At 42.4% G+C, this 14,805-nt stretch overlaps 1 protein-coding gene across 3 annotated transcripts in view; it reads left to right on the top strand.

Annotated features, from left to right (window-relative positions):
• Positions 1-14,805, top strand: part of LOC133970868 (protein kinase C beta type-like) — a 69,226-nt gene that overhangs the window by 7,768 nt on the left and 46,653 nt on the right. For all 3 annotated transcript variants that reach the window (XM_062407978.1, XM_062407977.1, XM_062407976.1), the window contains exon 3: positions 13,387-13,469. In XM_062407978.1, coding sequence (XP_062263962.1) covers positions 13,387-13,469 — 83 coding nt within the window. The remainder of the gene's footprint in view (positions 1-13,386; positions 13,470-14,805) is intronic.

Here is a 14,805-nt window from a genome sequence, read left to right as displayed (position 1 = left end):
CTCTCCTCTGCGTTTCTCCGTCTGTTTCTCCCCCTCCTCCTTGTTCCCTGTCTCTCCTTCAGCGTTCCCTTCAGCTTCCTACCTCTCCCTCTATCTCTCGCTCAATCTGCCCCTCTTTCTCTCCAGTGTCTCTGTGGTGGAAACTGTGGGCTTTGATGCTTTTATAAATAGCCTAAGTGTTCCACTGAGAGTAGCACCAAATGGGATGGATGGATGGATGGATAGATGGATGGGGGATTGGAGTGGGGAATGCGAGTGGAGGGAGAGTGTGTAGGTGTGAAGAACATTGGAAAGCATCAGAAAAAAAGTAAGGCTTATAATGCGACATGTCTGCATTGAGATATCAGACGGCAGTGACCGGGGAATAAAGATGTGGATCTGTGGGTTCGGACTTCTACGACAACGTAGACGACAACATTAAAATTTCACAACAACACAACTTGGATATGCTTTTAAATTATACAGTCATAAATCTCCATGAGAAAGTGTTAATAATAGTTGTTTTTTTCAAAATGGAGAAAAGCACTTTCTGCATAGTACAAAACATTTACATTTCTCAATATTTCTGGAAGCATTTTTCTGCAGGTGAAAAACCAGGCTGTCTGTGTGTGTGTGTGTGTGTGTGTGCACACGCGCGTGTGGATGCAGATGCAGAGTCGGAACCATGATTGTGACGTAAACAGCTTCACTGAAACAGATTTCATGCAAATCTTTCAGGATGTGAAGGGGCCACTTTCACATCTGTCAGCACCTCTCCAAAAGGGAACAAGTCTGGTCTGCATCTGATTTAGATCCACATATGAAATGACATGTGATTTGTGCTGTTCACACTGTCACTAAACATCAGATCTGGGTCACACAAGGGGCCCAGTCTCAGCATTGTCTTTGTGTATCATCTATACTGTTGCAGAAATTCCTTTATGCTTTGTGTGCGTTCTCTAAGTCCGACCCACAATTTCTGTCAGTAACGCAAGTGACTTTGCTGAAAACAAGAGTTCATGTTATATAACAGCGTTGTGAAGTCTCTGATGCCAGCTACTGTTGTGCATAAAACAACAACCCTCAGTTTGCTTATTGATGGAGCCAAAAATATTGCAGCATTATAGTGCATTGATTTTTCCCTTGTTTTTTCAGACACAACAAACCTTTGCTCATGGCACACAACCGCAAAATGTGAATCCCATGTTTAAAGTGGGGCGGCTCATTCTGATTGTTGCCAGAGAAAGGAGGTGTTGCAGTGTTTCATTGAAACGGGTTCTTTGAATTTCTTTCTCACGCGTAGAATCTCCAGTTTAGAGCATGAGCCGATTCTCCAAGGCTCACATCATTACCTGTACGAGTCAGTGATGCCAAATTGAATTCACCAGAGTTGCGTAGAGTTTAATTAGTGCGAGAGTTAGAAGTATCTGCTAGTGAGGATTAAACAAACCGACGAAAAGAAACGAAACCAGTTGATCAGATTACACCCGGGACGTCAGCCACAGAAGTTACGTGGAAATACAGAAGAATATTGATGTGAGATTCGACAAGTTGCTCTTCAGGTTTTTATCTGATCTTCAGCTTAAGTACACAAGTCTGTAAACTGAGACTCTGGTATTACTTTGGTTCCAGTCGTACTTTTCTCTGACAGTTGCTGTACAGTAACACCCAGTGTGTGTTTCCTCCCCCAGCTGCTTCCTCTTCTCACTCTAATGTGGTCGCTGTTAAAAGCATGTGCGTGCCTGCATGCGTGTGTATATATAATTTTGGTCTTTACCTAGAGAATATAGAGCAACCAATGTTAGTACACTTTAAAATAAACTTACTCTCTACCTCAGGGGGGTGTGTGTGTGTGTGTGTGTGTGTGTGTGTGTGTGTGTGTGTGTGTGTGTGTGTGTGTGTGTGTGTGTGTGTGTGTGTGTGTGTGTGTGTGTGTGTGTGTGTGTGTGTGTGTGTGTGTGTGTGTGTGTGTGTGTGTGTGTGTGTGTGTGTGTGTGTGTGTGTGTGTGTGTGTGTGTGTGTGTGTGTGTGATATTTGACTTGTGAGTGAGGGCCAGCTCCTTTCGCTCTGATCTACTTTCACACATCTGAACACTCTGATCACGGATGGTGTTGTTTGTTTGTCCGCGTGCTGGTACTCAGTTTCAGCCTCTTACAAACCGTCTCCTTCAGGGCGTGGTCCTTGCTCCTGCCATTTTGAGATGTATCGGGCCGGATCAAACGGCCAATGTGGGTCAAGCTCGTTGGACAAATGCATGGGCACCAAATACCAGTAACTCAGATTCACACGAAAGGCGGCGCACACCCTGTGCACTCACGGCATACAGGTCACCAGTGTATTGAAGAGTCTGTAAACAGAAAAAAACAACCCTTCACCCTCACTGTCACAAATTGGCAAAATGTATTTGATTGATTTATGATAGGAAACCCGCGAGAGCAACTATGTAAATACAGGGAGAACATTTCACTAAAAGGCCCTGACTGAATCAAGATTCAAACCAAAAACCTCCGGCCCTCTCATTTACCCATTAATATATTAGATTATGAATTACTAAAAGTATTAGTATTAGTTTTAGTAGTAGTAGTTGTAGTAGTGTCAATCATATCGGCTCTTTGCGTGATCGCCCACCACCGGTTGTAACACGTTAATTGGGGGTAACTCGTTGTGAATGTGTGTCAGTGCCAGCAAGTGTCTTTGATTAACGGTGTCGATAGCGGCTTTCCTGCAGCGCAGAGCGGATGTGGTTCAATGAGCCTGTGGCTGCATACTGGTGAGACTGGTGACCTCTACCAGCTGCTCTGGCAGGTACTGGAAACACCATCGATGCTCATTAGAGGAGGATGTAAAAGTTTACCCAGCAATATTCAGGTTTTTCTTTATTTGGGGTTTAATCAGTCACTGAGAGTTGTATCAATAACTCAATAAGGTTACTGTGATTATACATAATGGTCAGATAAGATAATCTGCTTAATTAAAACAAGGACTTCTACTGGGGGCTCATACTTGATATGTACATTATATAATTTGCTACAGTGTGAGTTGCATGTGTAAATATTTAATGGAACTAGATGGTGACCAGTTGTCGCAGTTCTTGGTATAAAGCTTTTCAACACGTCTTATTTTTTTGGTGAACATACTAACACGAGCAAAAATAAGGGTTTATGACTTTTAATATAGCTAAGATTAAGATAAGTCAACTGAAAGTGAAGTTAATGGTTAAATACAACTTTCTTTTTTTCAAACTTCTGTTAAGAAATTGCCACTTTGCTGTGTACAGATGATTTTGTAGACAAAATCTGCAACATCGAAATGTGCGTTAATCTTTGGATCCTCTTTGCGATGCTGCTATTTTGCATTATTGAGCATTGTTCTGCATTTTATCATCTAAATGCAGATCAGCTCTGCAGCAGAGGTCGCTGGGTTTGTGTAGACCAGCCTCAGTAATGTCAGAGGTCGTGTTTCTAACTTTTTTTTTCACAACAAAGGCAGAAGTGCTCTCCACACGCTAACATCCTTTAATTATTCACTTTCACTTTCACGGCCCTCGTCTCCTCCGTGTTCGCTGCCACTGGACCTTCTGCCCCGCTCTGTATTTGTTGTTTGTAACGAAGGCGATCTACAATTTGAACCGATGCCGTCAGGGCAAGCTGGCGATGAGATGAACTAAATGTCGAAACATGTGAATCATGATGTGTAGGTGGGATGGCTCACCTGGATTACTAACTGCTGGGGCAGAGATGCTGCTGCTGCTGTGGGTTTGAAAGAGTTCTTTGAAAACCGCTGCAACTGGATGAGTAAAATACCAGAAACAGTTTGACCAGAAATCATTTTTTACTCAAAATAGCTTCTCGGTTGCAAAGAAACAACTGTACTCTCTTATATAGGTGCATTTTAAATGGTGGCCGAATAGCGATACCAGATCACCCAAACCAATGTTTCGCTCTGGAAGTCCTTCCACCAAGCCCTTCTCACCAACCCAGGAAATATTAACCCAGAATTTGATTTAGACCCTGGTCCTGAAACACAAGCTGTTCTTGCAAAGGTTCCTCGTTCCAGAGGAGAGTTCCTGTGGTTCCATCACAGCTTATAGGTCAACACCTGAATTTCCTGTTTATGCTGTTGTGTTCCATCACGCTTAAAGGAATTTTGGATTCAGACAAGTTTATTAAAACACTGCTACTGTTAACTTGACAAGCTCAATACTGAAGCCGTCAGTGCTCCACTTGATGGTGTCATTTATTTGGTATCGACTGCAGACATGCACATGTTAGCTGTGGGTTCTGTTTTTCCTCAGGTTAGACATGTTGCACCGGATAGGTTTGCATTCTGCAATACAAATATTTAAGCGGGCATTGTCTGGGTTGACCTTGGAAAAGTTTAACCAGACATGTGGCTTTACCGGGGACAAAATGAATCCCCCTCACTCTCTGTTTATTTGATTATATCAATCAGAGTATGGAAATTAGGGCAGTGTTTGATTTCATCTAAATTGGTACTCGGCAGTATCCACGTACTTCGTCTGTCCTCTTTAAAGTCCAGAGTTCACCTTACTCCTAACATTGTCCCTCTTTACACTACGTCACCTACCTTCTTCCTTCACTCCCGTCGTAGTTACTACGTCCACTAGAGTTAACCTAACAACTCAACTCTGAGTAATAATAAGCTTCAGTCACACAATGACAGTAATTTGGACTCGGACCGTTGTTTATTTTTACACAACATTCTCAAGTTGATTCCTGCAAAAATATACAGCACACATCAATGCACATGTAAAGATGCCTCAATAAGCCTTGAATGGTTAAAACGAGGGCCCTTCCTTTAATTCACACCAATAAAAACTGTTGGACTCCGGTGGTGTGTTTATCTGCAGTGTGTGTGTGTGTTTGTGTGTGCGTGTGTGTGTCTATCTTTGTGCACATCTTACTATTCCAACGAAAAAATCTAAATGCTTTGAAAACATGGATTTGTTGCCCCATTTCTCTGTTATATAGTGTCTCTGTGTGTGTGTCTGTGTGTGTGTGTGTGTGTGTGTGTGTGTGTGTGTGTGGACCAGCTAACTATGTCACTGTTGCTCCTGAGATCCTTTAACCCATTCCTCCGTAGATGGTAACCTAGCAACAGGGACACAAGCCGAGAGGAGTGCAGTCATCTTAGACCTCTTCTTTTTTTCTCGACTCTCTCTCTCTCTCTCTCTCTCTCCATCTCTCTCTCTCCATCTCTTCGACTTTCTTTATTTGACTTTCTCTTATTCTGTGTTGCTCCCCCTGCTCACGTCTCCTCTCCATCTCTCTTCCACTTACTGCCCATTCATTTCCTCTGTGTTTATCAGTTTATAAATAGAATAGAACAGATATCGTTGACTTTGGGACTAAACTGCTTTATCACTGTAACACATCAGAAATCAGTTGTTGTGTAACACTGATTTCTCATCCCTGCAACTTTACAACTGGTATTTAATTCATTATTTGAAACCTGTTCATCTCATCCGCTCTCTTGTTAATATCTGCAGCTCTCCACTCTCACCCCTCTGTCCTCGTTCTCCCACTCTCTCATCCTCTTCACGCCACCTCTCTCCGGATTCATGAGTAAATCACCAGATTAGATAAAAGTGCATATTGAGCGTGATGACTCCACTCTTCAGCAGTTTAGCTAACAGCCAACGCTCATGTATACAATACAGACGCTACATTTTCATTTTTCTTCAACGTACACTTACACCCACAGTTAGTCTCATGCCGTCTGGCCCAAAACAGCAGGTAGTATTTGCGTGGGAGTTGGTACAGAAAAAGGAAATTACTTTGTGTGTGTGTGTGTGTGTGTGTGTTTTTGTGTGTTGACTGTACATGTTCAGCAGTTGCTTGCTCAGGTCAACTTGTGGAGGTAGATGTAGAGGTACCCTCTATCTTTGAGAGTACACTCATTGGCACACACACACACTCACACACACATTCTATCTGACTGTCCAAAATGTCCTCACTTTCCAAAAATACCATCACTCTGTCAGGACTATGCTTCAACTGGTCCTCACATGTATATCATACAAGTGCACCGACACAGAAATAAGAGAGAGGACGCAGATATTCAATTGGAAAAAAATATTGAAATAAATCCCAGTAAATTGAATCTACCCGGCGATTATAGCGCTGCATAGCTTCAAAGGATTTCTGTCGATTCAATTCCAGAGAGGTCAGGACTGGTATCAGTCAGGTTCAAATATACGATTTAAACTTGCAAGCAGAGAACCCAGAACTGTCTTTGTAGAATGTAATCCAACAATGTAAGCCAACCATTTTGGCTCTTAAGGCAAATGACTCCTCACTTTGCTTCATTCCCTGAATATTTCTGGGTCCATCACCTTGTTGATCGGACAAAACAATTCACTCGGAAGATGCCCCCTTAGGACCTCTTGACATTGTGGTTGGTGATTACCAGAGGACAAACGGTAGAGCTGAGGTTGGATGTAAATCATTCTCATGTGCTAAACCTTCGCATCTAACCAGACGCTGGACATCAGGACGTCTAAAGGAAGCGTCTTCAAATTGATTTGTTTCGGGAAGGAAGAAGACAGAGACAGCAGCGACGTGAAGGACAGACATTGGAGAGGGGGAGGAGGAGACGGAGTGAATGAAAGACGGTCACATGTATGCAGTGAATGAGAGGGATGGAGTGAATGAGAAGAAAAAGGGTGGAGGTGTTAGCTGGACCACGTAAAATCATCTCGTGCCAGGATTTTTTCTTTTTCCACAGTGTTGGCACAGACCTGAAACTGAACTCAAAGTGAAAGTGAAGCCAGCCAGACTGTTGTCTCCCCCCCAGGAAAGAATTGTATTGCTTTTGTCACTGTGTCCTCTTTTGAAAGGAAGATCTGATCATTGGAAGGGACAACACACTGTCCACTGATAACTGAAACTGTTTGGCAGCATCTTCATATGACAAGTGAAAGTGTGATCTATTGTTTTGGGTTGTTTACGGTGTTTGTTGGTTTTACAATCGTCACCAAGCGGAGGTCACAGTTTCCCTGCCAAGTGAAATCCTCCGTTTTTTTTTTCCATGAAAAGGCAAAGTGTAAACGATAGATTTAGAGACAGAGGAGGAGAATTGAAAGAAGGATGGATTGATGGAAGTGAGAGAGGAGGAGTGATATGGGTGTGCTGACTCACTCTGACCCTTCTCCCTGCTTCACTGGTGGCATCGTGGGTATTTATACTTTGGCGTAGGCTGTTCAGCCCCTTATATAAGCCCTTGTATACACACTCACACACACTCACATACACACACACGCAAGGGGAAGTGCCCAAGGAGAATGCCGTGTTTTGTTCAGATTATTGACTTTCTTCTTCTTTGCTTTCCCTCCTTTTATCATCGTACTCTTCTTCTTCTGGCGTTCCTCCCGTTTCATCAGCATCTTCTCTGTGTCTTCCACCTCGCTCATCAGGATGGCTCCTCTTCACTCGGGCAGTAGGACGAGCAAGAAATAGAAGGAACATCAGTAGTCTGGCCTCACTCTCCAGGTTGTTTAAACACTGTGCCAGGTCTGCTGTGGGCCCCAGTCAGGGAGAATCGCTATAGTCAAGTCTGTGAACCCGTCAATCAATCAATCAATCAATCAATCAATCAATCAATCAATGTCTCTGTCCGTTTGTATGTCTAGAAGTAGCACAACATTTCCTAACATTGTTTTCCACTGTTGTATGTTAAGAGTCAAGCTATTTCATTACATCATCTTGTTACCTTGGCTTCTTCTTCTGCAGCGCTTTGACTGGCAGCCGGCTGATATGCAAATTTCCAATATTATGATGCCATGCTGAAATGCTCCTCTGAGCCACGTAGGTTAGAGAGCAGCATCATAATCACTGTGTTCACGGAGTTCCATTTAGCAAAGATCGCAGGTTATACAGCTTATTGTCATGCGCTGAACATTTTTACTGTAATTGTTTTGAATGAGTGAAGACTTTTGCTCGCAGCTTTTGTGTTTTGATTTAGCTCTATTTGTCGTGTGCGTGTGTGCGTGCGTGCGTGCGTGCGTGCGTGCGTGCATGTGCGTGTGTGTGTGTGTAAGTAATACTACACTTGTAGGTGATATGCAGTGACAGCCGTAGATAAATAAATATGACTAACAAGTGTTTTAGCATTGAACCAGGCCACTGAATCTGGGATATCACTGCAGAGCATGTCACTGCGTCTCGCCTGCACACACACACACACACACACACACACACACACACACACACACACACACACACACTGGCAGCTCATTAGAGGAAAAGGCTGTGTACAACATCAGTGTTCTGCCAACATCTCATAAAAAGAATGTACTGAAATGAGGAGAGAAAAAGAAGGGGGGAGAATTATGGATTATGGAATGAAAGATGATCAGAAGCCCGTGGCTCCGTCCTCTTTGTTCACGAACTGATATTCAGTAAAACAATCAGATGAAGTCGCTGGAAGGTCATCGCCTTTAGAATATTTTCATTTCGTCCAAGTATAAGAACTATTTAAAGTGTAATGTGATCATTTGGTAGTTTGAGTCCCTCTCTTCTCACTGTATTGATGCACAGAATGCCTGATGGTAAGGGGGGGGGGGTATTGATTGACAGCCAGTTCTTACATAATGATGTCATGTGACTGTTGGGGGAGCGATCACGGCAGCATGGGACACTTCAAAGAGAGAGAGTTGTGTGTGGGAGAAGAATCTAGTGCTAGTGAAGTGTGTGGTGATTTTAAGATGGAAGCCACATGCAAGTACAGCTGCAATGACTCCACTGCACCTGACATTGATTTTATAAATCATTGTTTATTTGATATATATGTAATAATACCACATGACACTTTAATCTTTTAAATTCAATATCCAACACAACCGTTTGCCCGAAAAAATAAATAATATATCGATTGTCACAGTAGCAGCCATTTAATCTTCTGTAAGTTGAGCAGCTACTAGTCTCACAGTATTAACTGAAGTGACAGTGCATGCAGGTACACGCCCTCTCCTGGGAAAAGATGCTGATGATACACATTTGCATTCGGGGGAAACAGGCAAACAACATGTTAATGCTTGATTTTCTGTAGCTCAGGTGGCAGAAACATAACTGGTGACATGCTCAGCCGGTGTCACAGGTCGATGCCACGTGCACACAAGGAAGAGGCAGAGGCCGAGACGAGAAATCAAAAGGGAGAAATGTGGAAAAACCTGTGTGGCAGCGTTTATTAAACTGTGTGAATGTGTCCTCCGTGCACGATAAATAATGAAGGCACGTGGGCAGAGTGCCAGCTGTGCTAACGTTGGATTGAGATCAGTACGCAGAGGGCACCGAGTTCCACAGAGAGAGAGAGAGAGAACGAGGCATGCTTGGCAGCCAGGAAGCCGTGTATAGAGTGTTTGAGATGTGGTCCTGCTCATTATCGCATATTATCTCTGTTGAAACGCTCTCAGGATGTCAGAGGTGATCGATTAAAATGTTTTTTGCTGAAGCAGAAACTTTTTTTTGCTGATGTGGAAACTACATGTAAAAAGGGAAGGACTTAAACATTATCTTTACTCAGTGGTAGGATGTTAAATGTGCTATTTATTTATTTTGAGGCACTTCCTCTTCACATCAAGCATTTCTATTTCCTACCACCTAATAGTGACACTGCATATCAGAGGAATGTATAATTTGTCCTCCACTACATAAGTGTGATTAAATTGAAATTCACTTTTTGAGATGTAATGTTACATCTGTCATTTCAATAGTTCTTCAAGGCCCATATAGTTGAAATCATGTTTGATACTAATTTGCTTTTGCTTTCGTAAGTATGAGTTTAAATAAAGGACCCACACTTGCGATATATCATCTAATCAGTGTTTTCTGTTAAGTTAATACTAGTTATGCAAATTAATCTTGTACATAAAAGGGGGGGTTATAAATAGCAATTACAGTATTTCTTCATAAACGTCCGAGAAGTATCTGCATTTGCCCAAATGCCACTGAAACACAACATCATGGTATCAAGATAACTAAACACCAACAGGACAAGAGTATTTTGCATTTGAAATTTTACTGAAATTACTTCTTACTGTTGCTTTTGCAGGATCTGAATACATTCAACACATCACTGTAAACTGTAAACTGTAAAATATGCAATTATTTGTCCACCCACGTCAACAGCAAGCACCACACAACATTTGTAAAGGATCCAGGAAACAGGCTGAACATCTGCTGTGGCTGTACAGCATGTCAAATCGTTGCATCATTTCTGACCTCACTACTGTTCTGCACTGTATAGAATCATCATGGAAACTGTAACAATCTTTTCTTTCCCTTTCTCTTTGAAATTGTTTGTAAACTGTTATTTTCTGTGCTCGACTAGAAAAAGGAACCTGAGCTGCCTCCTCCTGAAGGCCGCTTCTTTTTTAATGCAGCTGCCAATCAAACTCAGGTATTCGGCAGCAGGTCCATGAGTTGATCTGGCTCGAGATAACGTTTGAATCGCCGCCATTGTACAGAGGTATAATGGGAGAAGTGGGATCTGTGGTGGCGGGAGAAAGGGAGGACACACTTCATTTCTGTGGAGGTATATTTTAGTGCAAAGGTTTTGATTGTTTTGGCCCAAGGGACATATCGTCAGAAACCATATCATTGTATTTTAATGACAGGTGTGTGTGTGGGTGCGTGTGTGTGCGTGCGTGTGTATGTGGGTGCGTGTGTGGGTGCGTGTGTGTGCGCTGTGATTGGGGGTTTGGCTTTAGCAGTACTCCAAAAGAGCAGTTGCCTCGGAGCAATATGTGCACACAGATCTCCACATTTCTTTCCCTATACCTCCATCCCTCCACCCTCACTCTGAATTCAATCTGTGATATCATTGGAATGCGTGGGTGCTCTTTGTGTTTGTGTGTGTGTGTTGGTGTGTGTGTGTGTGTGTGTGTGTTATCATCACAGTGAGTGGGTGGTGTGACCAAAGAGAGGATATTGCGTGGGAGTGAAGTACCATTGAGGTGCAAATGATTTTTGTGTGTCTGTGTGTGTTGCTTACAACCCCTCTGACAGTGCAGAATAGAATTAAACAGAACATGATAGAATTGCTTTTTCTCAAATGTGGACGTGAGGCCACCGATAGTGAAAATACTGTGTTAACGTTTTTGGACGTACTAACATGTAAATGTTTGATTTTATCATCCAATATGAGGATTCTGTGTCGATATGCTTGTTATGGAACTATTCTGTCATATGACCTTAATTTACTTAAGTTATTAAAACACTTATTATTTAGGCAGCTGTAAATTACAGGGTCCCCTTTGCATAAAAATAGTCAAAATGTATTAATCAGAATTCTAGACCTTGATTTTAGGTCATAAATACATTAAAATATGATGTAGTTGGGCTTAAATACATTTAAGTTGGTTCTTAAATAAGTGAACGCTCATTTAACTCGTGGAGTTTAAAGTTCAGTATTTCTCTCTGATATGTTGTGGAGGAAAAGTATTAAAGTGATAAACGGGCCGAGCACTGAACCGAGACGAGGTTTCGTCAGTGGGCACAAGTTCCAACTCAAAATGAATTTCAGAGCCCGACAGTGGGTCAGTATTTACCGTCACTTTGGTGAAATGGAAAGTTGGCCTGAGTGGTTTTTAAACCTCATGTGCAGTAAAGTTATCACACTTCAACATGTGGTGGTTGTTCTCATTGTTTGATCTGCAGATTGTGATAAAGGAACATGTCGGTCAATAAAATATCAGAAGAAATTAAAATGACTTCTTTGAATTGGTTGCTTTGTCCCAAATCCAGCTAATTATCACATAAAAGAGGCATGATTTCGATTTCTTTCCTTGATAAATGACTTAAAAGAAATTGGTTTTCGCAGAAATGAAGAAAACACGAAAACAAATCACAAAACACATGGACAGCGTGTCCATCCAATCAGCGATGAGCCCTGCAGATAGCGGGCACCTACATTTTCCAATAATGTGTAAAGTGATTTGTGGTGATTGGCACTGCAGGGCCACCGTAGATTTCTCCCTTAATGGATTCACGGTATCGATACGTTTGTGTTACAGTGAAGACGGATGATTCAAATATACTTCACCGGTTCCAGTCGTGGTTCTGTTAACTGGATCGGTTGCTGCTCTCATCAACGTCTCTGTTGCTTGGTGCTTTTTACAGCTCTTCTCTCCATCGCTCACTCAGACATACACACTATGTAAATACACTCAGGGGCACAATCATAAGGACTGTTTGTGTGTGTGTGTGTGTGAGAGATATTTTTAGCCTCCTCTGCTCATCTCGCCTGTCAGTGGAGCTGACATTGATCAGGGGGGAGATGACAGGCCCACCATGCACCAGAGCTTCCACATGTTTCTGCTCCGCTGATTGTTACCAACCTGGAAAGTGGAGCCATGCTCCGCTTTTCATCTCATTTAGATTCTGTCATTATGTGTTTTGTACGATCAGTCGCGTGCTGAAGTGTGTATTTTTTATTTTCAGCAAATCTGTGCCTGAGGAATGATGTTTTATTTTATTAAGTTGAAAGCGAAGTTTGTAAATGCACACAATTCTGTTTATAAGAAGTGATTTTTATATATAACAGGCTACATTTAACATTACATGATTGTAGACATTTGGAAACAGCTCTGAACCCCAGCGGTGGACAATGAGTCAACGCTGCAGGAACGACAATAAGAGCGTGTGGGTGTTTTAAGAGAGAAGCAGAGCATTCCTATGCACAATTACCACCTTTCAAATCCTTTCATAGGTTAATTAAATGCATAGATGTATTAATGCATGCGTCTGAGGAGGCTGTTGAATAACTCGGCCTCAAAATCATCTGTAGTTTTGCTTCGACTTAGAGTGTAACTTCATCCCGAGGTCCTGAGTCCAACTCCACCCACTGCATGATTAGTGTGGTGGAGAACCACGGTGGTCCCCAGCCACACCGGCTCGAGCTGTTGGCTTCAACCACAGTTATGCCCGAAGCCACAAGGTTGCCAAGGTAGTGCTAGTGAGAGAGAGAGAGTAGGAGAGAGAGAGAGAGAGAGAGAGGCTGGGGGAAGTCTCTGAGTGGTTGAGCAAAGTAAATTGGAAGGCTGATGCTAGCAGTAAATGTACACTATTTGATTTACACTATACTTTTGCAGCGCCTGTTCCAAACCTGCGTGTTTGGAATGTTCTGATTCTGTAAAAGTGACCTGCAGTAATTGATCTGCAGCAAACAAAGACTTGGTCGGACACAAGTACATCGTTAAGTTTTGATTGAGCCTAACGAGGTCAGGATCTAAGCCTCCGCCTGTCGAATACACAAAGCAATACCTCAAATCCCTTTGAATACATGTTGTCACTGGGCCGAGGTGGTGCTTATATTCAACAGACTGTATTTTGTGTTGTTCTCTTACTGAAGCATCTGATGATTGATTCTCTCTCCTCTCTCCACAGTGTGTTGTTTCGTGGTCCACAAGCGCTGCCATGAGTTTGTCACCTTCTCCTGTCCCGGAGCTGATAAAGGACCTGACTCAGACGTGAGTACACGTGAATTCATCATTTTAACTCTGACGCTGTGTGTGTGACGGCGAGAAGGAGACGGATGGAACAAGAGTTCATCTATCACCACCACCACCAGTCCTTTGTCTCTCGTCTCATTCTCCTTCTCTTGTCTTGACAGTAACATCTCATCATCACACACGAGAAAGTCTCTGATATTTACTTTAGATTGACTCAATATCAAATATATATCATGACGCTGCCAAAAACAACCAGGGAAACTAACATGTGGATGGAGCATGGAAGAATATCATTATAGGTGTTTTGAGCTTTGATTATAGATCCTTTATGAAGATGAACAGCATGACTGTGAAGCCAGGTGTCCTGATCGCCCCCTGGTGGCTGGTTGCTAAACGCCCAGAAGTTATCCTTACTTTTTCTTGAGAGGTCGTATGTGAGAACACAAATGTCTTGTAAAATGTCCACAAAATGTCGGAGTAAGCCGAACTCTGACATTCTCCTCATCTCCTGTTCTGAATCTTTAATTTCCGTGCTTCCAACCACAGCAGAATCATGTATTCTATATTGTTGCATGTTGTAGTGCTTAATTTATATTCTGCACCCCCCATGCACAATATTACACACATTCTGAGGTGCCTGACCTTATTTTATAAACACTCTTGAAATGTTCTTTTCATCTCCTCGCCTGCTCCGACAACATAAAGTGCCTTTAAGTGCCACTCTAATGATGATGGCAATCGTATCCACTGTCTCGAGGAGCTGAGAAGAATGTCGTCAATTTACATTCTTAAAATTCAAGCATTTTTCTCTAATCCGTCCTTTAAGAGCACTCTCGGGACTCCACCTTCATCCTCTCAAAGACCCTGGGGTCTTCAAGTTCCTTTGCCACGTCACTACCTCCCTCTGGAGTGCCCTTACTCTCTGACAAGTGCATGGAGAGAGCCGCCTCGAAAGGAAACCCAGTGTTTGTCCTTTGTCTTCCTGAGTTGTTTCCATAGAACTGAATCTCTACGCTCATCTTATTCTTAAACAACTTTCTCAATTTTAATCTTTTCCTGCCCGACTGCTTCCTTCTTGTCTTCTCACAAATAGCTTCTTTGGTGGGGTTTCTGGATCATCTTTTTTATTAGTGTGTCCTCCTCTTATATCAGCAGGTTGTTGGACAAGTTCTCAAACATGTTGTTTTGCGTTGTTGGCAGCAGGAGTGTCTGATGGGGCCATAAAAAAAACAAGAACAAGGGGCCATAAAAGCGTCTGACAAATATTCTTCCTTTGAGTTGATGATGCTAAAACAAACCACAGGCGCATGGTTAACAATGTGATTAAGGTGGAAGTCATTAAAAAGAGAACTAT

This window comes from Platichthys flesus, chromosome 16 (genome assembly GCF_949316205.1).
Source record: "Platichthys flesus chromosome 16, fPlaFle2.1, whole genome shotgun sequence".
NCBI lineage: Eukaryota > Metazoa > Chordata > Actinopteri > Pleuronectiformes > Pleuronectidae > Platichthys > Platichthys flesus.
This window is presented reverse-complemented; position numbering and strand designations above follow the sequence as displayed.